The sequence below is a fragment of the Perognathus longimembris genome, chromosome 1 (assembly GCF_023159225.1).
Source record: "Perognathus longimembris pacificus isolate PPM17 chromosome 1, ASM2315922v1, whole genome shotgun sequence".
Classification (NCBI taxonomy): domain Eukaryota; kingdom Metazoa; phylum Chordata; class Mammalia; order Rodentia; family Heteromyidae; genus Perognathus; species Perognathus longimembris.
This window is the reverse complement of record NC_063161.1, coordinates 2625279-2651293: the sequence shown is the minus strand read 5'-3', so window position 1 is coordinate 2651293 and position 26015 is coordinate 2625279. Positions and strand designations below refer to the sequence as shown.

At 48.6% G+C, this 26015-nt stretch overlaps 1 protein-coding gene across 3 annotated transcripts in view; it reads left to right on the top strand.

The window, feature by feature from the left end:
* Tbc1d22a (TBC1 domain family member 22A) overlaps nt 1-26015 on the top strand; it is a 267451-nt gene that overhangs the window by 101932 nt on the left and 139504 nt on the right. For all 3 annotated transcript variants that reach the window (XM_048353885.1, XM_048353877.1, XM_048353871.1), the window contains exon 8: nt 3888-4002. In XM_048353885.1, coding sequence (XP_048209842.1) covers nt 3888-4002 — 115 coding nt within the window. The remainder of the gene's footprint in view (nt 1-3887; nt 4003-26015) is intronic.

Here is a 26015-nt window from a genome sequence, read left to right as displayed (position 1 = left end):
TTGTTAAATGATCCCAAGGGACTTTGGGATTAGAAATAATGTTTGCACTTTCAAAGAGGAGCATGAGTCAGTTGAAGTAGTTTAATTAAGACAAATATCAAAGGGATCCCGCAGCGTCAGTGCGGGCTGCAGGGCTGCTAGGCCCACCCCCCCCCGGCCCCCGGCCGCAGTGCCCGTGCCTCCTGGCTGCGCTGAGCTCCAGGCAGCTCCATCCAACTGCTCCAAGTCCTTCGGAACGTGAGGTGATCAGGCAGTGGATCGGTTTGGGTTTGTGCTGGAAATGCTACAGCAGCCTGCCCCTGGGACCAGATCCCACCCTCCCAGCCCCAGCACGGCCCTGGTCAGGTGGGGAGTCGGGAGGGGAGCTGTGCCTTGCTGGGGAGCAGGGAGCATATGGAGCTCAAGCCTAATGGGCTGCTTGAGGCAACTAGGAGGGGCAGAGGTTGGTTCAGGGTCCTGGGGTGTGGCCAGAGGTCAACCGGGATCTTGGGGGCCAGGGATGGGTGCTCACTTCTTGGTGTTATCTCATTTCCTGCAGGCCATTCTTGAGGCCTTGGGTGGCTGGGAGAATGGGCTCTGGACGGAAAGCCGCGAGCCCAAAGCACCCTGAGAAACAGAAGCAGCAGGCATTGGTGAGAGAGGGCCCAGAGACACTGAGGCCAGGGAGAGAAGGAGTGGCAGGTCAGGTACCTGGAGACTCAGTCAGAAGTTTGTGTTTGTGATTAGGGTCTGGGGAGTGCCTGGGGTGGCAGTGTTACCTGTTCCCTGTCTCAGTAGCTCCCTTCGCTGTGGTCCCTGGGGCACAGAGGTGTGAGCAGGGAGTGCCCAGGGACACTGGGCCAGGCAGTGACGGGGGTGATGTCGGGAGCGTCACGGGGACACTGGGCCAGGCAGTGACAGTGTTGTCTGGAGAGTCACGGGGACACTGGGCCACGCAGTGACAGTGTTGTCAGAAGAGTCACCAGGGACACTGGGCCAGGCAGTGACAGTGTTGTCCGGAACGTCACCAGGGACACTGGGCCAGGCAGTGACGGGGGTGATGTCGGGAGCGTCACCAGGGACACTGGGCCAGGCAGTGACAGTGTTGTCTGGAGAGTCACCAGGGACACTGGGCCAGGCAGTGACAGTGTTGTCAGAAGAGTCACCAGGGACACTGGGCCAGGCAGTGACGGGGGTGATGTCGGGAGAGTCACGGGGACACTGGGCCAGGCAGTGACAGTGTTGTCTGGAGAGTCACCAGGGACACTGGGCCAGGCAGTGACAGTGTTGTTGGGAGAGTCACCGGGACACTGGGCCAGGCAGTGACGGGGGTGATGTCGGGAGCGTCACGGGGACACTGGGCCAGGCAGTGACGGGGGTGATGTCAGGAGAGTCACCAGGGACACTGGGCCAGGCAGTGACAGTGATGTCGGGAGAGTCACGGGGACACTGGGCCAGGCAGTGACAGTGTTGTCCGGAACGTCACCAGGGACACTGTGCTAGGCAGTGACAGTGTTGTCGGGAGAGTCACTGGGACACTGGGCCAGGCAGTGACGGGGGTGATGTCGGGAGCATCACCAGGGACACTGTGCTAGGCAGTGACAGTGTTGTCGGGAGAGTCACTGGGACACTGGGCCAGGCAGTGACGGGGATGATGTCGGGAGCGTCACGGGGACACTGGGCCAGGCAGTGGCCATGTTGGTGGTATTGGAGGTGAGTCACCTGTTGGAACTGGCACCCTTTGGAGGTTGCTTAGTGGGGACACTGCACAGAGTGCAGATTCCCTGATTGTCCACAGGCTGAGCTCAAGCAGGCACGAGCACCTGCTACGGTGCAGGCAGAGAAAGAGACAGTGTCATCCTGTATGGAACCTCTCTTTGCTATCAGCCCGCCCGCCTGCCCAGAAGTCATTTATATTTTATGCGTGAGCTACTAGTGCCTTTATTTACATGGCACGAGGATAAAAAATACATCATTAAAAATAGGATTTCATCTTGTCAAAAGAGATCAAGTAGAGTTAAAACTCGATAAGTTCAGCTGTCTTAATAGTTTTCGTTATCTGGCAAAACATTTGCGGGCTGAAGTTTTCCCATGATGCTCTTAGCAGTGCAGCTGTGGAAAGGCGGGCACTGCATTTCCAGAGGTCAGCGAAGCAGAGGCCTGGGGCAGTGGCGGGGTGAGGGGAGACGGTGATGGCCGGTCGTCGTGTTCATGGGGGGCTTGGGCTGCCACCCACGGCTGCCTGTCCAGGCTGCTGCTTTCCTGTGGTCCTGGCATCGCTTCTCACCCTGTGTGGGTGGAACTGGGTCTCTGCCCTGATTTCAGGGTTGGGCCGACAGAGGCTGGTGCTTGGAGCTGACTCTAGAGTGCAGGCTCCATGACTGTGGGAGACCTGGGTCACAGAGCACCGTCCCTGCCGGTAGGCTGTGTGGTGGGGCACCGCTGCTCCAGCAGACTGGTCTCTGTGCTCCTCTGCGTGCCTCCAGGGGAGGGAGCCAGCTCCGACCCATTGCAGTACTTCAGTGCTGGGCTGCTAAAGGCCAGTGAGTAGAGGGGTGTGTGTGTGTGTGTGTACGTGTGCGTGTGCATGCACACGTGTGTACATATCTGCTGCCCGTGGTTGTCATCACTGTGTGCTGGTCCTGGCCAGCCCTCAGGAAGGGGACCTTCACATGCCATCGGGCACTCAAGGCTGTCTCTAGCAATGTGGCCTGCCTGCTTCTTGTCTGCTCTGGTGGCATCCTGCTTCTCTCCTACCCGGAGTCCCCAGAACACCTCATCTGTGCTCAGCTGTACCTCAGTGCCCACTGCCAGATGCCCAGCTTTTGGCTGGCATGTCTTCATTGCGTGTCTTAGGCTGCTGTTAAGGTGCCATGGCTTGTGGTGTGGCTGTGTGTAGTCCACGTGGGCATTGCCCCTGCCTGCCTGCCTGCCTGCCTGCGGCTTCCCACCACGCAGCTGAGACTCCTGAGAGGGAGCAGGCAACCAGAGGGAGGCGTGCTTGAGTGTGTCTCCTAGGCCAGGGAGGTCAGCTGCGTCCAGAGGAGGCAGTAGGACCTGAGCTGGCTAGCAGGCTCTGTGCAGTGTGCCCTCCATACAACAGCCAGAACCAGGGTGCTGCTGGGAGAAGGCTTTGGGCAGGGCAGACAGCAGGGGGCCCACACGGGGGTGGCATGGAGCCCGTGAAGGGCTGTAAGCTGTGGAGGCATGTGCACATTTTCTGGGGTTGTGTGGCGCCTTGGTGACATCCATCTCATAATGAAGGTGGAGGAGGTGAGTGGGGATGAGAGACGATGAGGGAGGATTACGTGAATATGCATTGGAGGAGGCTGGGGCAGCCCGTGATCTGGGTAGCAGAATGTTTAAATGTGTCTTCCTGGGAGATGATGACTTCCAAGAGTTTAAAGGCATCTGTTTACCCCATTAGAAAAAAATCAGACCGTCCATTCTTCCAGCTGTATTCCACCCATCCACCGTTCATCTGTGCATCCATCTCTCCACCATCCCCTCCCCTCTGCACCTGTCCACCTCCGGAAGTATCCACTGATAGGCCAGGTGCTAAGGCACTGCCCGCCCACCTGGCCCTAGATCGCCGTGTACTCTCACGGCCTGTGGAGGGCCCCTGGGTCGGCTACCGGGAGCCAGGCCGGTGGAATGGCAGAGCTAGGCGTCCATGAGACACTGCACAGGGCCTGGGAGTCACTGAAAAGGCTATTGGACTTTTTACAAGGAAGTTAAGCTGTAGTTGTTGGTATTTGTGTTCATGCTTTCATGCTAGGGATACAGAGTGAAAAATAACACGCACTAAACTATATAACATGCACTATACTAAAAGTATAGGAATGAATGCATTTAACGTTCCCGCTGTGTGTGTCCCTTGCTTCACCGCCTGTTGTGTTTTCTTTCAGATTTTTGAAAGAATCTTGTTCATATGGGCCATCCGTCACCCCGCCAGTGGATACGTGCAGGGGATAAACGACCTTGTCACTCCTTTCTTTGTGGTCTTCATTTGTGAGCACATAGGTAAGATCAGATCACATATTTCAAACTTGGTCTGTTGATTTGCGTATTTATACCAATATTGAAAATTGGAATTATGTTTGATGGCAATTAATGATAGGGTAGTAGTTTTAGGCATTGATGCTAGCTTTAAAAATACCTTTTAAATCCTTATGCTGAACAGCTTTCAATGTTATGGTGCAGTCACAATTATTATTATTATTATTATTATTATTATTATTATTATTATTTGGCCAGTCCTGGGGCTTGAACTCAGGGCCTGAGCACTGTCCCTGGCTTCTTCTTGCTCAAGGCTAGCACTCTGCCACTTGAGCCACAGCGCCACTTCTGGCCTTTTCTATGTGGTGCTGAGGAATTGAACCCAATGCTTCATGCATGCGAGGCGAGCACTCTACTGCTAAGCCACATTCCCAGCCTCACAGTCACTACTATTATTACCATTATTTTTGTTTTTGTTGGTTGTGGGCCTTGAACTCTGGACCTAGGCTCTGTCCCTGGGCTCTTCAGCTCAAGGCTGTCACTCTACTACTTGAGCCACAGTGCCACTTCCGGTTTTCTGGTTGTTAATTGGAGATGAGTCTCATGGATTTTCTTGCCTGGGCTGGCTTTGAACTGTGATCCTCAGATCTCAGCCTCTTGAGTAGCTAGGACTACAGGCATGAGCCACTGGCGCCCAGCTACAGTCACAAATATTAATGTCTGCTTTTTAATAATGGGTGAAGTGAAATGAATATATTTTGGAGTTTGGTTTATTTTAGTGGCCATCAGAACACTGACTTTAATGGGTTGGAGTTAAATGGAAAGGTTAGGACATGTACTATTAGGCGAATGCTTTGCTTGCTTACACTCTAAAAACCAAATTGTGGTGTTTCATCACTTCCTGCTTCTAGCAGCATTTCCTTTTGTGGCAATATTAATTACATTCACAATGACTAGATTCACAGTGGTTTGGATGGGGTTGTGCTGTTTTTGGGTATTGTAAATTTCTCTTTTATTTATATTAGGATAGCAAACTGTAATATGACATTACTGGTTTAAATTTAGAAAAATATCTGATAATGCTGTTTATTTTGAACCAATTTTGAACCACAGAAAGGAGGGGCTTTACTCCTCAGTGGAGCACTAAGTGTCTTCATGTTCCCCCACGCCGCGTTCCTTCCCTGTGTGTCACTGTGGTGAAATGCCAGGTGTAAACAGCCCAAAGGAGGCTTTACAGAGTCCATGGTCACTTGGGCTTGGGCAGAAAACTGTGGCAGGTAGGGGTAGTTATGCCTTCCTACTTCTTCACCTCATGGTGGACAGGAAGTAGGCAGGGGGGAATAGGCAGTGTTATAACCTTGAACAGCAGGCCCCCTTCAGACTAGCTTCCTCCAGCTAGGTCCCATTTCTTCATGGCTCTCCTGCCTCCCACACTAGTGTCCACCCGCCGGAGATCAAGTGTTCAGCACACGAGTCTGTTGGGGACATGACTCTAGTACTTGTCTTGGTGTTGGCTGACTTTTGGGCAGTTATGACTTTGGCCATATGAATCTCCAGGCCACTTCAGCCCCCTCCCCCATTATGGTAATCCGCAGAGACTGGGTTCCCTTAAGGCCAGACCGTCCTCGGAGGATGAGGGCCTAACCACTCAGTGGGCTTTATTGCAGCCCCCCTCACCTCATTTCCATTTGTGATTTCATAGGAGGTCTTTTCATCACCAAGCAACTAATGAGAACCACCGCTGCTCGCCCCCTAATAGTCTCTTAAGTAGGGAGAGGCTGCTCTTGAGAGCGCCCACATTCTGCCTCTCACCCCTCACTTGACAGCTAATGAAAATGTTCCTAATGATCCTGGAACAGTAGGACCTCTGTCAGTAGCCCTCAGAGTTGTTAATTGAAAGAAGACTTTCAACTGAGATGTGATTAGAGAATTGATATTCTATGTTAAATAGACCATTTAATTAATGTGGTAAATAAGTTTGCCTTAACTACTTTACCACCAACTTAGGTTGTAAGACCCGGGCGGTTCTTCATGCATTTGCCTGACTATTAGCAAGACAGGACAAGGGACATGACCGCGATGCTAATTGTCTGGTAGAAAGGGCCACTGGAGAAAATGGAGTTTGTGCTCTGTAAATGGAGTCGTCTTCTGGGCGTAGAGAGAAGCTTCCTGCAATCTTTGCCATGCATATGCAAGCACACACACACCCTGTGCGCACACACCATCCCTACAGACACACGCAAGAACACACCACACCTTTAGTGCATCTCAGTCTTGTTTTGGCACATTTTTGTGAAAGGGATCGTTTGTTTCTGGTGGTTGAAGTTAATGTGGCCATTTTAAACACTTTGGTCCTGGACTGCGGCTGGGCTTGTCCCCAGGCCTGAGGAACGCTCGTTACGCAGCCCAGGCCCACTTTTCATGGTGTGAAATGCCTCACATTTGTCTTCATTGCTTCCGGGCTGTACTTTGGTCATCTTGCAGACCTCCATGGAGACTCTCATGGAGATGGCTCTCATGAAGAGCACTGGAGTGTGGGAGTGATCTCTGCCCAGCTCTGCAGACACTGCCTGATTACCCTGGCCTGCTGCTGTGGTGGGCATGCAGGTGAACGGGGAATGTGCCTCCTGCCCCTTCGGAGCTCCTGGTGGTGGCAGGGAGGACAGATTTTAGACGAGTAATTAAAAAGTTAATTAACGTAATTAACATTCCTGTTATCAGGAGACAGCCCAGCCCATCATGAGAGCCCATCCCAGCCTGGGGGCCAGAGCAGGCAGCCCAGCCCACTGTGAGAGCCCATCCCAGCCTGGGGGCCAGAGCAGGCAGCCCAGCCCACTGTGAGAGCCCATCCCAGCCTGGGGGCCAGAGCAGGCAGCCCAGCCTACTGTGAGAGCCCATCCCAGCCTGGGGGTCAGGGGAGGCAGCCCAGCCCACTGTGAGAGCCCATCCCAGCCTGGGGGTCAGGGGAGGCAGCCCAGCCCACTGTGAGAGCCCATCCCAGCCTGGGGGTCAGGGGAGGCAGCCCAGCCCACTGTGAGAGCCCATCCCAGCCTGGGGGCCAGAGCAGGCAGCCCAGCCCACTGTGAGAGCCCAGCCCAGCCTGGGGGTCAGGGGAGGCAGCCCAGCCCACTGTGAGAGCCCATCCCAGCCTGGGGGTCAGGGGAGGCAGCCCAGCCCACTGTGAGAGCCCATCCCAGCCTGGGGGTCAGGGGAGGCAGCCCAGCCCACTGTGAGAGCCCATCCCAGCCTGGGGGCCAGAGCAGGCAGCCCAGCCCATCATGAGAGCCCATCCCAGCCTGGGGATCAGGGGAGGCAGCCCAGCCCATCATGAGAGCCCATCCCAGCCTGGGGATCAGGGGAGGCAGCCCAGCCCATCATGAGAGCCCATCCCAGCCTGGGGGTCAGGGGAGGCAGCCCAGTGCTATGCTGTCTGACTTGAGAGAGGTTGTAGGAGTGAAGAGGGCCTGGCACAGAGACCAGGCTTTCCACAAGTCCCAGGTGGGACTCAGTGGAAGGAGTGGGACAGGAGGTGGATGGTGGTCCTGCCTAGGACCGCAGTGTCAAGCAGGAGTATTGCCTGGGGATTTGGAAGGGAGCGCTGTGCAGAGGATGGATTGGAAACGGGCTCGGGTGCCAGCATTCTAGGTTGTAAGGCCCTGGCAGGCTGGTGTGCTGGTCCAGGGTTTGTGCTTGTGCAGAGTGGTGGATACAGCCTCCCGGGAATCACCAGTGTGAGGAAAATGGAGGACGGAAAAAGAATAGGCTGGACTTGATCATCAACAGGTGAGGCCTGTTTATTGCCAGTGAGGGGCACAGACCTTCCTGCAGGTTTGGAGGTTGTGCAAGGGGGTGAATTTGGGATCAGGCTCATAGGAGGTCTGAGCAAGGAGGCAGAGGTTAATGAAGAAGCCCTGAGGGCCAGGACGTTGGGACTCTACGTTTTAGGGAGATCTGTGCATAGGTAGCTTTGCATACATCCCTTACCTGTTTGGCTACAGATCACTGACATGGGTTCCGGTTCCTGTACCCTCCCTGAACCCAGGACTGGCTTTTGCATGTGATGGACTATGCAGAGAAGGGCTCAGCTTAAAGGCCATTGCCTCCTCTGCCTTGGTTTCTAACCTCCGCTCCTACGGAGAAACAGTACAAAACTGAACCAACACCAGGAAGAAGCTAAGGATGGCTGGAGAGGCTGCAGCCCAGCCCCAGTACTTCATGCCTTCCAATGGAGGCTTATTAATTGCACTAAGATGGCAACCGTGAGGAGGTGGCAGGGGGAGGGGAGGGAGGGAGAGAGGGGAGCTACACAGCGCCAGCGAGGGTGGGTCTGTCCCCATCATCACATTAACTGCAATTCGCTCTCTCCTCCTCCTTGCTTCTCCTGCCGTGGCACCTGTGGACGCCTCTGGCTTCTGCTTGGCACTTTCTCCACTGCCACCGTCCTCAGGCTCATTTTCCAGGTGCCCCAGAAGCAGAGCATTTCCAGGCTGCGTCTCTGGGTGAGCACACCTCTGTGCGCATTCTCTCTCCATTTTCACCAACCACCCGGCGCCTTGTCTTCAGAGCAAATTAATTTCTCTCATCGTCAGCCCTGAAATAAAGTCACTGATGACAGACAGACACTTCATTTTTCCCTCATAATTCATTCACCCTTAAGGAAAAGTTTCATAAGTAATTAAATTGATTTTCCTTTCTATTTGGGACACGGATCTATTTAGAACAGCAAAGTAATAGAAAGGCTGATTTCTCAGCGCGATCCCTCTGGGAGGTGGCAATCTGTACCACCAGCGACAAGCCCTTCCCGGGACGAGTGGCAGGGAGCCTCGGTGGACAAGGAGCCAAGCGTGCAGTGTCTCTTCCTAATTGACATGTGCTGTATATATTACATTCCGAAGGGTTTTCACCGGCACTTTCTGGATCCAGGAAGGCTCTTAAATATTAATGTAGTTTGAACCCGTCTTGAATACTATTCAATTCTTATTACTGAAGCAAAACCTTAGACATCTGACATTAATGGCATAGCTAAGCAGCTGTAAGAGTGTGACCAGAGTAGCCATTTCTAATTACCACCAGAGCCACTGAAACTTCCCCCAAGAAACAAATGGCACTGGTGAAGGTGGGCCTTTGGGAGTCAGTCAGACATCTCTATAAAGCGGAGCCTCTTGCCTACATATACAGCATATTTTCCCTGTGTCACTCAGAATGAAAAAACACAAAGACAAGACAAAAACAAAAGACGGCTCCATTACTGATGAGTAAAGTAGGCAACACACAGGGTAGCCTGCTAACAAAGAATCTGAGAACACGGGAACATCTTTTCCTGGGCCTGGAGCCCAGCCTGCTCCAAGGCCCCATGACCTTGTCCACTCTTCCCCACAGCGAGCGGGGTGGCCTTTCAAGAGGACCTCCAGCATGCATACACTGCTGGTCTGGCATCTCACATGCCGGGGTGGGGAAGACTACCACTTCCAAGGCCACATTGTTCTTCCTGAAAGAGGGCAGGAGTGGGGCCCAGAGCCAGGGTATACAAGGTCCCTTACGCCACAACACCTATCTTCCAACTTGAAAAATCAGCTGGCTACCCTGCACAGCTCTTCTGTGCACTGGACTCCATCTAGGAAACCCCCTCCACCCAGAGCCAAGGGCCAGCCTCTCTGGGGGATCCGACCCCCTGAACATCATCAGTTCTCTCTCTCTCTCAAATCCGGGAGGTAAACGAAGCCCTCTGCCACTCACTGTCCTGGGAAACAAGAGCCCTGCATCCCCGCGTCCATGGGGGCCACATCTATGGACTCTAAAACTTGGGAGATTTTTATCAAAAACCTGAGTCTATACCAAATACAGGTGGGTACTGCTTCTTCTTAGTTCCTAACAACTGTTTATGTGACGCTGACATCATATTAGGTACCATACATCGTTTAGCGACTTAAAATACAGAAACAAGATGAACAGGTTGTATGCAAGCAGTAGGATTTGTACATAGGGACTTGAGCACCTTTAGCTTTTAGCATCCACAGGAGATCCTAGAGCCATATCTCTATACCGATGCAGTTGCACTTGCTCACTAACCACCCTAATGGAGCCCATGGAGCCCAGACCACATCTGTATTGTAAATACTGGTGCCAAGTTTCACACCCATTGATATAGTCTTTCATCATTCTGGGTTCCTTTTTACACTGTTGAAACACAATCATGATTTCAAATATCAACTCTATCTCTAATCGGCTTAACATTACCTCTAATTCCTTTTCTTGTTTTCAATTGTCAAAACACTATACTTTTGAAAAGCTTTGATGGCTCATAATTTTGTTGAAGACAGCCATCTTATTTGCTTCATAATTGCAAAGGACTCTCGCTGTTAGACTTATGAACATAAACTAGAATGCTCAAACCAATGGACATTTTCATCTCTTCACTATTTCCTTCTAATCACCTCTCAGATACACATGAACCCTCAATAGTTAATTTATTCATGAACTTATCATTTGACCAGCAAACATCATAAAAGATGTCTTTAACAAAAGGGGACTGTGGTGTTAGATGCTCCTCAGAGGTCCAGATGTTAGAAGCCTGCTCTCTAGGTGCTGAGATTGGATTGGTGGAACCGCTGAGAGGCGGGTCCTAGTGGGAGTTCCTTGGGTCTCTGGCAGAGGGCCCTGAAGGGCAGTGGAACCCCAGCTCCTTCTCCTTATGCTGTGACTGGTTTTGCACCGCCATTCACTCCGTGCAGTGATGTAGGCAGTAGAAACAAAGCAACAGGGCCTTTCAATCACATACAGAACCTCCAACACAGAAAATCTAGCATTGATTGTCCTAGGTTAAGCATCTCAGGGATCTTGTTACAGTGATGGAACGCTTAAAAAACAACAACCAAGCACAGCCTGCAGAATGACTAACAGGTTGGGAAACCACATTTCTCTCCATGTCCTTGAAATAACATTCACATCAACACTTGACTTTGAGAACATTCATCTGTACACTTCACCTGAAGCTGCAAAGTCTGAGAATTTGTTTATATGATCAGTGCCACCAGCATCGTTAGTGTCCAGAAAGCTGCTTTCAGTCTATCGGCATTCATCTTCTGATTCATTTCTTAATGCTGAAACATCGTCTTCTGCCAACTTTCCTCTCACTCCCATTGGGGGTAGCAAATAAGAAATTCTACATCTTCACTGTGTGCAATGCAAGCTTTAAATCTTAAAAAGGACTTAAAATGGTGTTTCCAGATTCCATTTGTAGTCTTGAAGGAGATTCCAATCAACTGGCAGTTCAAAAGGAAACCAGGCCAGTACAGGAGAGTGTTTGAACCACTGTGCTACTCTTGATGCCACCTCTCAGTCCTGTTGGGAATAAATGGTCACATGGTAAAAGAGAACTATGGAGATACGATAGCAAACGGTTTCCCGATATGGGAAAAATCTAGTAGCGTTAAAATCTAACAGTATACCTTAGCTTTACATTTTGTAAAGGGTGGGTCCAATGGATCTCAGGGGTAACCACAAATGAACATGGATTTGTTCTGTTTTTCCTTCTTTGAAGAACAGAATAAAAGTCATGACGCAGCTGGACACAATGCTACACCCATGCAATCCCAATACTTGGGAGATTGAGGCAGGAGGACGGCGTGAGCCCAAGGCTTTGAGACTAGCCTGGGCAACAGACAAACCAAATCTCCAAAAAATGAAGGAGAAGAGGGAGGCAGGAGCGGGTGAAGGGATGGGGGGATGAGGAGGAGAATGAGCAGGAGGAAGGCTGTAACGTACAGTTGCAGCCTAAGGACACCCCACCCACCCGCCCACTCCGAGACCACCCGGGGGCCTTGTGTGTGTCCTCACACGACCAGCATCGCATTTGTGAGGTGTAAAGTGTCACGCATGACCCCACATTTACAGAACCCACGACCTTTAAGACAATCCCCAAGACAACCTAATTGCATTATGAAGAAAATTGGTTTGCTTTTGGAGACTAATAGTTTTGCTTTTACTAGTCCCTGAGTTTATAACTGAAAAAAATCCTCAGGCACGTGAGAGAGGCTGGGTGGCTAATGTATTCTCTGCCAGGCAGGTAAGTACTCAAGCCTACCTTTCTGCTCTGCCGCGCTGGCATGTCTGCACACATGGGTGCCCAGGAGCCGGGCTCGCGCTCCACTGTCGACTGTCTATTCCTTCCTCGAGGGCTCCAGTTCAGAGCCTGAGCAGCTGACAGCCCTTGTCCAGAAGCCGACAGGAAGATCCATAATTACCTACAGGCTGTCTTACGCTCTGCTGATCTGACCGTCCACAGCTGATGTCTGCTAATGGAGGTTATCACAGGAGGGTCTGGATGCGGGTCCTGGCCCCAGGCTCAAGTGGCTAGGCACTCGTCAAGAACACACACTTGGCACTATTTGAGGCACTTACCTGGTAAGTTGCTTCTGGAAGGTTCTTGTGTTTGGAGGAGAGGTTCTCCCTCCTTCCCTGGGTGAGCCCGTACAGGGAGCTGAGGGCTCATGCAGATCTGAGAAGAACCTGGCCCTCGTAGGACCTACCTGCTGGGCAGTCTTGGGAACGCTGAGCGCCTTGCTGAGCCGCCCTGCCTCGCCTGGCCACAGAGCAGAGGCAACAGCATGTCCTGGCAGCACAGGCGGGGAGAGAGCGCAAGGAATGAGTGACAGATGCAGCATGGCCAGCACGCTCTGGTGCCTAGGACTGCAGCCACGTGTGATGACTTCTCTAAGGTAGCCAGCCCAGGGCCAGGCCAGGGCCCTCAGACCCCACTGTGACGCAGATGCCACTCGTGACCAGATGGCAGAAAACAGCTCAAGGCAGGGGACCCAGACAGAGCCTCGTGGTGAGGAAGGCCAGAGATGGCATCTAAGGAAAAACAACAGCCACAGGGCCAAGACAAAGAGCCGCCCATGGCCCAGGCTGCAGACAGGCCTGGCCCAGGTGCCCGGGGAAGCGCCACAGCTCAGGCTGCTTCCAGACTCGGGAGGGCAAGCTGGAACCCCAAGAGAGAAGTTACCCAGATTTCATATTAAATGCTGATGACCGCTCGTTTTTCCAAGAACTTTGGGAGGCTCATTATTTCTACCCTGAACTTTGAAATGCCAGCACAGCACTCGGGGTGGGAGCCAAGGGTGTCGATAGCTCCAATTTCCTCTGAAAATGAAGGGACCCTAACAGCATTTCACTATTGTCTGACTGGTCTTCAGAACATCACCTATGTATTCAACTAAATCTAACTGCTGAAGCAGACATGGTTTGTCCCAGTCCTCTGAACATGAACTATCTACCAACCTTCCTCTCTCTGTGTCCCTCCCCCATCTCTCCCTCTCCCTGTCTGTCTGTCTCTAGCTTGGATGATACCTAAGACAACCTTTCTTTCCATTTCAAAATGCACTACCATCTTCACTGCTGAGCACACTGGAACAGCACCCAGCTCAACCTGACAAATGAACTGCTGGCTTTGAAACCTTCGTGGCCACACTCCGAGGCCCGCTGGACCCTGGCACCTTAAGACAATCCTAGCTAACCAGAAAAACCAGCGTCACTATGACTTACCAAGCTTCTAACCACAAAATCAATAGCTTCCTAAAGAAGACATTGCTCTCCTTCCTCCCTTCGCTGGGGGTGTGCTCAGGAAGATGGTGCCGCCCCAGGTCCAGACTGCCTTCCTGGACACTGCACATGAGCGCTTCCCTTCCTCCCACGCTGTAAGGTCTTGGGTTTGAGGATAAGTTCAGTACCTACAGAAACCCTGAGCAAGGCAGGTACTGAATATTTCACTGTACAGACTAGCTAAAGCCTCCCCAAAACAGAGTCCCCAGGTCACAGCTCCCCCACTAGGGGGCCCACAAGCTGGCCCAGGGTCAACACAGCACCATGGTAGTCAGTAGAGAACACTGCATCAGGCAGAGCGCTCAACACAGTACCAGGCACAGAGAGGAGTACACATCTGTAGAGAGCACACCTCAGAGCTGCGTGCTGGCCCCAGAACGGACACGACACCTGCAGTCTGCTGACTCCACGAAGGCACCAGACACACAGCAGAGGAAGCGTGGCCTCTTCCTCAGATGGTATTGGGGAACTGACCACCACAGGCAAAAGACAAACTCAAGTCTACCGCAGTCCTTGTTGAAAAGTCACCTCAAGACGCATCCTAGGCCCAAGGGTAAGGCCTGAACAATACATACAGGGAAATTTCAAGTCACAAGTTCAGACAGTGCTTTCTTGGATATGATTCCAACTCACAAGAAACAAACAAAAAAACAGACAAGTGGCTTTTTATCACAGTAAGAGGCTTCTGCAGCCAAGGGCACCATCGATAGTATAGAAACAGCATCAGAATAGAGGAAACATTCTCACAAACTACTCAGCCAACGGAGGATGCAAGACGCTCAAAAAGCTAGACTACAGCAAACGAATCTAATTTAAAAGTGGGCAGATGATGTGGTGAATATAGACATTTCTCAGAAGGAGAAATACAAACAAGATAGATATGAAAAGTGTTCATTAGCCATCAGGGAAATGCAAATTAAAAGCATAATAAGATATCCTCTCACCCCACTTAGAATGGTTATTACCAAAGAGGACTCAGGAAGGAACTCTCATCACTGTTGGATGAAATGTAGGTTAGCACAGCCACTACAGAGGCTTCTCTAAAACCTAAACACTGATTTACCCCATCTACATTCAGCAATCCCACCTCTGGGTATGCATTCAAAGGAAACAAAATTAGCATGCCAGGAGACACCCACGCGCCCATATTTACTGCAGCTTTATCCACAATAGCCAAGGTATGGAATTAATCTGGGTGCCCATCAGCGAATGAATGGACAAGGAAAATGTAGCAAATTTACACATATATTCAGCCATTCAAAATAAATGAAACCTTATCATCTGCGGCACCACGGACGGAACCAGAGGACATTATGTGAAGTGAAACAAGTCGGACACGGAAAGGCAAATGCCACGTGTTCTCTCTGATAGATGGGATGATTTTTTTGAAGTATTTAAATTGGAACAGGGATGACTGGCGGCTGGGAAGGAGAGGGGAGGAGACCCGGGGAGGCTAACAGATCCCCAACACAGACGGAAGGAGTGAGTTCCAGTGTTCCACAGCCACAAGAAGCCATTGTCTATAGAGAACTCGAAAAGATGAGCTAGAAGCTTTCAGACGAAGAAATGACAGCAGACAGGAATGCCTATTGTCCTGATGCTGTCAGTATACAGTATGGATCTCCCATTGAAATATCCCACTGACACAATCAAAAAATTAAAAAAAGGAGCCAATGTTGTAAACCACAGCCTGCTGTGGGACATGCAGGCGGCCTGTCGGGCCACCTCGTGCGGGAGACCTCTCTGCACGGCCCTCCAGCTTGTGTCAGAACTAAAGTGCACCCCGAGAAAAAGCATACAGAGGAAGACGAGGTTCCTATTGCTCCCTCACTATCCAAGTTTAGCCAAACAAAATGCAAAGAACGGAACCTTCGCTCATCTCCACAGTTCCACCGCCTCTAGGCCACACTGAAAATCCTGGCCACAGAGGCACTTGAGCAGCTCCACTTCCCCCGGGGCAGGGTAGCCCCGAAGGTCCCTTCGCCTGCCTGCCAACCGCTCTGCTCCGAGCGCGTAAGTGCCGCAGCCGAGATGGATGCTGCCTTTGGTTCTTCGGAGAAAAAGGTCTTGAAAAGCAGGCCCCTCGCCAGACCTGGTGATGGATGCTTAATAGTCCACAGGTGAGGCCTGTAGGCAGAAATACAATGCTCTGCAAGGAGGAAAAGCAGGTAGCAAAAGACAGTGGTAGCCACTGAGCATCCTGCCTGCCGTATTTCCTTCCCAGGATCCAGCACGGCAGGAGGAGAGACGCAGACCATTCTGAGCTCCTTCCTCGGCAAGACTAGCGGACTGAGAAAGCCCACGTCCCACAATAACTGCCAGTGAAAAGAAAACCTTCAGAAGGCAGTTGGTCTAGTCCCTAGGCACTGAAGACTCCCAGGCGAGCAAATGAAGCGAGATAGAGCATCAGCACCTGACCTTGAGGAAGGCAGCTTGGCACAAAACCCCTGTAAATGGGGTCACTCGTAACTGGACACAAGAGTATGGTAGAAAAGAAGGCAGCCCAACTGGAATGACTTTGGGGCCTCTCTTGTCTCTTCCTCCAGGTGGTCACCATGTGATCCAAGCTTGAGTTCTGGGGCAGAGCAGACCTGGCCAGGCAAGGACTTGACACCTAGTGTGGAGACTTATCAGGATAGCACGTGAGGTGTAATTAAGCACTCTGCATGACTGACACCATGAACTCATTAATATTGGTGGTTAAGTCTCCACTTGACTAGCAGAGTATTTACACCTGTGTACTCACAAATGGCTATGTGCCCAAGTCAGCTAACAGTGGAATGAGATCGTTCCCTAACAACCAATGTGCAAGCAGAGGTCTGTCTGCACGGTTTATAATTGGAAATGTGAAGAATATTCCAAAATGTAAATACTGCATCCCAAAGCCAGGTACAAAGAAGACGACATTTCCACCTCCACTTGTGAGATGGCTCCTGATCTGATCACATTCCTTGGGGTGATTTTTAACTACCAAACGGGGGTCTTCACACAGGTTCAGGAAATGGGTTCCATGATATTTCTGGAACCACAGAGCAAACCCACGGCCAGAAAGCTTTCCAGAAGGATCCACAGCCCTCGAGACATGTTCAGAGTTGGAACCACAGAACAGCAAGCTCTGAACACAGAGTTTAGCAACACTAGATTTGGGACTGCTTGATGAACTTACTCTTCAAACTTAAAGGCTCTGGGTTGAATGACTAACATCTGATATTAAATCATGTCATTGGTGTCAGGAAGATAAACATGAGGACCACCTGTGTTAGTATGTCCTCCTCCATTTTTACTTAACATCGTCCATCTTAGATCCTCAGCCCTTTCTCTGAAATCGAGTAGCCAGACCAGGCCTGGCCAGAATTGCTAACTCCCACCCCTGCTTCCTTCGCCTCCAGCTGCATTCTACCCGGGCCGAACCGCAACTGTGGCCATCAGTAAACCCCACCCTGGCAAAGTCCTGTCCAGCTCTAATTGCAGAGTTCTCCCCCGCCCCCACTTTAAAGATCCCCACCCTAGTTCAGAGATCCCCCTTTGCATGAACGAGGACAAGCATTGCGCCCAGCCCCAAAGGCTCAGTACCTTCAGCTTGCTGACAGTACGCTTGGTTGTTTGTGACTTGGCGTTCTTATGGTCCCCTGAGCTGGAGCTTTCAACCTCAAAAGCATATTTTTGTTTCCTCTTAGAGCCAAAACTATTTACTGATTTGTTTAAAACAGAAACCAATGTAGACCCATTTAACAGAAAGAGAGTTAGGCGAGATGGAAAATGGTTTCAGTGAGCAACATAGAACCTACAATCTGAAGAAAAGAATTTTTAAAGGCTGAACAAGGGTCCAAGTTACTAAGGCTAAAGACGTCAACCCTCCAACCTGGGGGATCACAGTCAACAAGTAACACTGACAACATGTCACTCAACCACTGCCATCTGGAGGAAGGCATCCTTCCATGTAACCATGGGCTGCCTTTGCAGCCTTGCGGCAGCTGAGAGCACCACTGTGGGCTGACTGTCGCATGGAGCACAATGGAAATGGCTAGAATCCTGGATCAACAACTGGAGAGACTAGCACACTCCTCCACCTCCCCAAGCTATGCTTCTAACCAGGTCAGCAGCCCCTCCACCAGGGCTGCCTGAGAACTACGAACAAGCAGCAAAGCCAACTGCAAGTTCCGCTTTGGCGAATTCGTAGAAAGGAGGAGGGCAAGCCCTTTCTCCATCCCCATAGTCCTGTTCCACTCCCGTTGAAGACTGGCTTTTGCTCCATGGAAAGAGAGAAGCCATGATTTAAATGTGAGAGGAGATAAAATGCTAAGTCTCGGATTTTAAGTATCAGAGGCCCCAAGTCAGTCCTAGGGACTTAAGAGACGTTGAGGGTTGCTTTGACGGCGGACATTTCCATTTTAAACCCCCACCACATGCACACTGCGCTGAAAACCAGCACGGGAACTGTACTGGGATGGACACTACAACACAGAGACCACATCACCAGTGCCCTCCCTCTGGGGACACAGATGGAACCCGTAGGAAGTTGTGGTCTCCCCAGTCAAGAGTATGAAAAGCCAGGCCCCTGAAACAGGTCCAAAGGCAAAGGAAGGGGCCGGTGCCGTCCCGCTGCCAGTGACAGCACGGTGTCACTTCCCTGCCGCGTGGGGTGCTGGCTTCCCTCTGCATGGAGGTCTAGGGGAGCCCAGGTGATGCCACTAACATGCTACTATCAGCACAGCGGTCCTCGGAGCCGGCTCCTCCCCGTCCTCTGCCCCAGAGAGGGAGCCGTGTTGGGCCCAGTCCCCTGTGCACAGAGCCCATGCGGACTCCCTGCAAAGGACTGTAGTCACAGGTTCCCACTCATCTGCAGAACACACACCCACGCACACCCACAGCCCTTTGCTGAGTTTCTAATTAGGCCAGTTGAATAAGGTACCTTTAGCCTTATTTGAGGTGGAAAACTCGAATGTCAATACCGGAGTGTGTATTGATTGCTCCTGGTCGCAACTACTTCTCTGAGTCACTTAGCATCTTGGAGCCTTGGCCCTCACCAGGGAACACTGCAGTGTCTAGAAATAGATGAAGCACATCTGTAAGCACACACACAGATGGATGTCCTGCCTGGAGCCAATTAAGGGCCTGTTAATAATTCATGTGAGAAGGCAACAACGACAAGCTGAGGTGGCAGTCTTTTACATGGCTGGTGAGAAACACCTTTATGGAGAACGACCTAGCAGACATTACCAGGACCCCAAAAAACACGTACTTGTTCATTAAGCTTTTCCTAGGAATGCACTGCCTCCCCACAGACTCCAAACTGTAAGCAAGGATTTATCTACTGAGGCATTGCTTGTATTAACAGTAATGGTGAAAAATTAGAAACCACACAACCCTTCACTGCTGGGAAAAAGCTAAATTCGGATCTCTCCTCACAGCATAGGAATAGGCCTCCAGTTGTCTTTTTTTTTTTTTTTTTGAACTCAGGGCCTGAGCACTGTCCCTGGCTTCTTTTGCTCAAGGCTAGCACTCTACCACTTGAGCCACAGCGCCACTTCTGGTCTTTTCTGTATATGTGGTGCTGGGGAATCAAACCCAGGGCTTCATGCATGCTAGGCAAGCACTCTACCACTAGGCCACATTCCCAGCCCCCCAGTTGCAGATTAACAGCTTTATTGAGATATAATTCATATAGCTCACAACTGAGACATTTAAAATGATTTTCTTACTACACTCACAAAGTTGGGCAATCACCACCACTATCTAAATTTTACAATACGTAATCACCCCAAATGAAATTCTGTACCCACAAACATGGACTCCCAAATCCCACATCCTCCTATCTCTACATCCCTGCCAACACCTGTGTTATCCACCTGTTATTTTTAAGGTTATTAGCACATGTGAATTGTTGTGACATTTCCAAACATGTACAATATACTCCAATCAGATTTACCTCTCCAGCTCTCTGCTTCTTCCTCCCTTCAACAGGTTTCAGTGTTCTCTTTTCATACATGTATATTACATACTGTGACCATAATCCCTTTCTTTTGCCCTCTCCTTTGGCCCTTTCCACCTCGCTGGTGTCCCTACACATTCACACATAACTGTTTCACTTTCCTGCAGTTGCTTCCTTTCAGCACAGATTAATTGTACAAAGGGGTTTCAACATGGTAAATCACATATGCATGCATACAGTATAATTTAGTCAGATTAACCTCATCTGTTGCTCTTTCCCAGTACTCCCCCTAATTACCCATCTTTGCAGCTATGAAGTGGAATCTCTCTAGGGTTCTGATTTGGATTCCCTAATGACTAATGATGCTGAACATCTTTTTATGTGTTGATTGGCCATTTGTGTATTTTCTTTGGAGAAAATCTACTTTGATACTTTTCCTTTTAAAGATAGGCCATCTCATTATTGAAGGAAAGGAGCTCTTTGATCCAGCACAAGTCTCTTATCAGATAAACCATTTCCAAGTATCTTCTCCCATTTTGAGGGTGCCATTTGCTTTCTTGGCTGTATGGTTTCCAATGCAAGTTTTCATTTGGAAAGCTCAACTTACCTGTTTTTTCTCTTTTGTCTCTTGCTGTTAGCAATGTATATAATATAGGAACTGTGGCCTAGCCCTTACCCATGACTGGTGCTGGCCGGATCAAATGGAAGTTTCATTTTTAATGTTTTGAGGACCTGCTATGTTATTTCCATAATGTCTGGACTAACTTATGTTCCCATCGACAGTGTGCCTGAGGCCTTTTCTCGACATCCTCAACAGCACTGGTAGTTCTTCATTTTCTTGAGGACAGTCATTCTGACTGGGATGACATGGAATAGTTTTGGTTTTCATTCTCCTGATGTTAAAGACACTGAACATTATTTTCATGTATTCATTGGTCATTTACCCTTCATTTAAAGCATATTCATTTAGTTCATCTGTCCACTTATTAAGTGAATGATCTGCTCTTCTGTTGCTGGGTTTTTGTGTTTTTTAGTTCTTTGGTTATTCTAGATATTAATCCTCTGTTGCATGGATATCTGGCAAACAAATTCTTCATTCTGTTGGTTGTTTGTTCTGCAAAAGTATTTTAATTTGATGCAATCTCATTCGTCAATTCTTGTTCTCCTCTCCTTAGCCACTAGAATTCTATTAAGAAAGCCGTTGTCTATGCCTAGATCTTGAGGGTTTCCTCTGTTTTCTGTTAGCAGTTTCAAGGTTTCAGGACACACATTAAGAAAGTCTTTGATTTATTTTGAATTCAATGTTGCTTCAGGTGAGGGGTAAGGATCTAGTTTTAGTCTTCTGCATGTGTATGTCCAGCTTTCTGAGAACTTATGGCACTTTTGTTAAGGAAGAGATGCCTGTAGCTGTGTGGACTTATTTCTGGATCTTCTGTTCCACTTATCTATGAGTTAGTTTATGCGTCAGTGCTGAGCTTGTTTTATTACTATAGCTCTGTAATATAATTTAAAGCATTTATTGAGATACTGTCAGTATGGCAATTTTGCTGTTTGCTTCAGCTACATAGGCCCTTTTGTGTTTTCCATATACACTTTAGGATTGTTGTTTCTATTTTTGTGAGGAATCTCACTGGACTTTTAATGGGGGACGAATCAGATCTGTGTGTCACTTCTGAAAGTATGGTAATTTAGGAACAGTAACTATGATGACTCAAACATCAGAGATCTTTCCCGCATTCTAGTGTCTTGTATTTCTTTCTTTATATAAGTTTGGTTAAGTTTATGCCTAAGTTGTTTCTAAAGGTTACAGTACGTGAGATTGTTTTGGTGATTTCTTTTCTAGTGAGTTTATTATGTATATATCGAAAAGCTCCTGGTTCTCAGTATGTTGATTTTGTATCCTGGTACTTTGCTTACACTGTTTATCAAATCAGGTTCTTGTAGTAGAGTATTTAAAGTATCTTAATTATTATGATGTTTGTATTTGTATTCCTTTTGTTCATTTATCTTGCCTTACTGCTAGGGGTAATATTTCAAGCACTGTATTGAGTAAGAGTGATGACAGTGGACCACCTTGTCTTGTTCCTGATTTTAAGAGGAAATGCTTTCAATTTTCCCCATTCAGTATAAGGTTGGCTATAGATCTCTTGTATATATCCTTCATTATGTTAAGGTATGACCAGTTTACATCGGGTTTTTAGGGCTTTTTATCACAAAGGAATGTTCGATTTTATCAAAGGCTTTTTCTGCCTCTACTGAGATGTTTTCTCCTTATTCTATTTATATGCTGTAATGTTTATCAACTTACATATATTGACTCATTGTGGAATGAATCCAACTTAACCATAATGCATGATCTTTTTAAGGTACTGTTGAATTCAGTTTGCAAGTATTTTATTGAGTGTTTCTTCATCTGTGTTTAACAAGGATATTGGCTGTATAATGTTCTTTCTTGTTGGTTTATCCTTATCCAATTTTGGTACTAGGGTAATACTAAGGCCTTAGAATGAGTTTGGAAGTATTCCTTCCTCTTCAATTTCGTGGAACAGTTTGAAAAGCATTGGTGTTCTTTTTAAAGGTCTGATTTATTTTTTAGAGATTTTTCTTAATCATTGTTTCAACCTACTTTAATTTCTTTTCTTTTTGTCACTTTGAAAAAGCCACTTTTCCCCAACTACTACTTCAAATAGGAGTCTTACAGGCAAAAGTCAGTGTGAGTCAGAATTCTTTTTTTGTGTAGGTGAGCACTGTGACTTAGACTCGGGGCCTTGTGTTGTCATTAAGCTTTCTTGCTCACCACTGGGGCCAAGCCTTCTAGTCTTGCCAAACGCCATTTTTGTAGACACTGGGAATAGACACTGATGGCTTTCTTTAATTCCTTCCACTAACGATTTGTCATTGTCAGACAATACATTTTGCATTTTTTTGTCTGTGTGTGACTAAATGTAAGGTTTGCCGAAAGGAACTGCCACACAGTCTTTTCGGCAGAGAAGAGTTTATGAGAGGCATCTGAGCTGCCGGCCCACAAGTGGTGTCGCTTGTGGAGAGAAGGGCCCACTTCCTGGGGGCCTGGGATTCCTGTAGGGAGGGTGGGGTGGAGGGGGGGCTGTGACCTCAGAGTCTGGGGACCTCCCGTGGTCTGAAGGAGGCGTGGCCAGGGCAGTTCAGGATGTTATGTCAGAGAACGGGGAGGTAACGGCCCCCAGGTGTGCTGGTCACCTAGGCAATACAAGTGCTGGGCTGAGACATGGAAAACAACGCAGCTTCTCACAGAGAGAAGGGGCCATTTACCCCGGCAGACCTAACAAGCATTTTATTAATTTTGATGCTAAATTATTTTCATGATGTTCGAATTATTCCCTCCAGTGTATACAAATATAACTGATCTCTTACCTTAATCTTCCATCTTAAAATTTTGGTGAGCTTATTCATTTTCAAGGTTTTTGGTAGATTCCTTAGGATTTTGAACACAAGATCATTTCATCTATGGACAGTGGAGAGGTACCTTTATTTCATTTTCATTCTAGATATGTTTTTCATTTTTATGCTTGAATTGCACTAGATGGAACCAGTACAATTGGGACCAGGAGTGAGAGAACAAACATCATTATCTTGTTCCTGTTCTTAGTGAGGAATCATCCAGTACTCCCCATTATGTATGATTTCAGTGATACGCAAGTTTCGCGGAAACTTTTCGTTGCTGCACGTTCCTTAAGGCAGTTCTGGCCTCGTGAAATGAATTTTAGAGGAGCTCCCTCTGCAGTGTGGTGTGGCTCAGGGCTGCAGTGTTCGCCCAGCCAGTGTGAGATCATGGGCTTAACACACAGCACTTCAAAATAAGTGGTTCTTTCCACTCTTATCTGTGGGAGACTTGGTGAAAGAGCCGTGTTCACTCTTTGCTAGATACCTGATATCATCAGCAGTAAAAAATGTCTGGTCTAGGCTCTTCTTTGTGAGAATTTTTTTAGAATTCGAAATCAACCTCATATACCTATAAGATACATGAGAGGGAGAGGGAGAGAAAGAGGAGAGAGAGAGAGGGAGAGGGAGTGGCGGGGGAGAGGGAGAGGAAATGACGGATTGGGGAGAGTAAAGGGAATCTCATTTTAGACAACCAGTTTCTATAATTAATAGTACGAGCAAATCTGAAACCTGTAGGGCAGGACAACAGACGAGAAACTCATCCAGGATTTAGGAAACCAGTGTTTCTGGACATGGCCTTCAACTGATTATAAGAGGAGGCCCACCCACAGCATGGGGTATAATTTGCTGCTCAAGAGCTACTGATCTGAATGTTAATCACATATTAACCAGCATATCTCCTTCTAAGAATTTGTATCTTTCTAGGAATTCTTCCATTTCAAGTACATTACCTAATCTGTAGTTGTTCACAGAATTTCCTTGATGCTATGTGTTTCCAAAATACCCACAATTTTTACTTCCCCACCCCCACTTTTGGTGAATCTAAGAAAGATGTATTAGTTTCTTGCTTTCTGTCCTGGTCTTTTGTTTTTTTCCCTTTACCAGGTAAGATCTTCTTAATAGTCGGTATGCCTGTAACTCTGTGGACGGGAATGCTCCCCCGTGCCCCCAAGTGTGGGGGTGCTCCATTTTCACCCTCTTGAGCTCACAGTACCTTCTTGTGTCCCTGTGCTCTCTAGTTTGATCTTTTGATTATTTGCAGTATGTTCTCAAGTTTCCGCATAGTTCTTCAAACAGAAACGCCCTGTCATGGAAGAACGCACTCTGCATGCTTACTGTGGGCTGGTTGCTCAGCCCAGCACACACCTGTCATGGAGGCTGCTGTGGAGGCTGGCGGGGGCAGGGGCGGGGGAGGGGGACCCTCCTCTGCTGCTGGGTGAGGCCTCGGGCAGATGTCTGTGAGACCTGGTTGGTTTTCACTTCTGGGTTGGTCTCATGCCCAGTTTTAAGACCCATTATTAGAAGTACCGTGTCACCACTTTTTCAAATGGCAGTTCTGAAAACGTTGAATGGCTTTGGAAAATGCTTAGCTATTTAACAGAAAACAAAACTGAAGTGTGCACACATCATAGTAGCTACCACGTAAAACTGTACACAGACAAAAGGGCCACAGGTGGGCCCAGCAGGGCGCCTGGGCCTGCCCTACTCCAGGCCACTCACCAGCCTTGTTGAAGGCCCTTACCTCCTCTCTGCCACCCCGCGCCCTCGTGCACCCACCCATGGAACCAAGCAGCCACACTCCCAAGAAACCCCGCCACACTCCCAAGCTCCGAGGCTTCCGAGGTTAACCGTGGACCCCGGAAGTACCTGCTCCAGCCTGGGTTAACGCAACACATGTGCAAAGCAGCATGCAACAAGGTAAAAGGGAAATGCAAACAAGGCGAGGAAAAGCAAGCCCCATAAACTGACCTGTCAGTGGGAAAGCGCAACCTTGCTCCTTCCCTCTCAGTTCCTCCCTCAAAACCACATTCATGGGCTGATAAAGACAGGAGAGGAAAGGGACAGGGGCGTGGGGAGGGGCAGAAGGCGGGGCTGGTACACTTTGGCTACGGTGACTCCTTCCTCGGTGGTGTGTCCCTCGCACGTCCTGAGTGGGTGCTGTGGCAGCTCACCTCCCGCGCCAGGCCTGCACTAATTGCAGGCACAGCAGCGCTCCAGCTCAGGAGACGCATGCTGAGAAGTCTTCTCTGGGCAAAACAAACATGTTTAAAACAGTCTAGACTTTTGAGATTCCAACTTACAAGCAAGTGTATAAAAATAAATATTCTTAATGTTCTTAAGTTGTTCATTTCAATCCCTTTCCATATTTTTCTTTCAAACATAATTTAAAAGAAAATGACAGACAAAAATCAAATAAATCCTAGATTAAACATACTGTCAGTGAAAACCAATCAAAATACTCTTCATCTTGCAAGATTTGAGCGTCATCATTTCTCCCATGTCACCCAACTAACATTCAATTACCCCAAGGTAGCAGTCCACAGTGCCAGGGCAAAATTGCTTCTAAATTGAAATAGCACAGATTCAAAAAGAGGAGAAACATACTTCTTTATTTTTCACTATAATGAAAATATTTATTTGAACTAAAACACCATTTTCTGCTTAAATTGTGTACTACAAGGTGATGGAATAATGTTTCTTAATTTTAAAGCAAATTCAACATTCTTAAAAGGAAAATGATTGTCACTGTTTAGAAAGTACAGGTTTTACATAAGAATTATACCATGCCTACAGGGAGGAAAGAGAACTAAAAAAAAAAAATCCAACAATAATGGGACATTTTCGAGAATTATGCTATATTACCTCAATTGAACATCATATGCGGGAGGTAGAGATGAACTTCACAATCATTTCTTAATAACATAGGGAAAAGCTTGCCTTATACTGGTAGATGCAAAGGAAGAAAAAGGCACTAAACAAAATCGTAGTTGTAATATGCTCTCAACGGCGACCGCAGAAAAAAGACAGAAGGAACAAAACAGCTGCCATCCACAAGCGACTGTGGGTTCTACTGACACCCTCC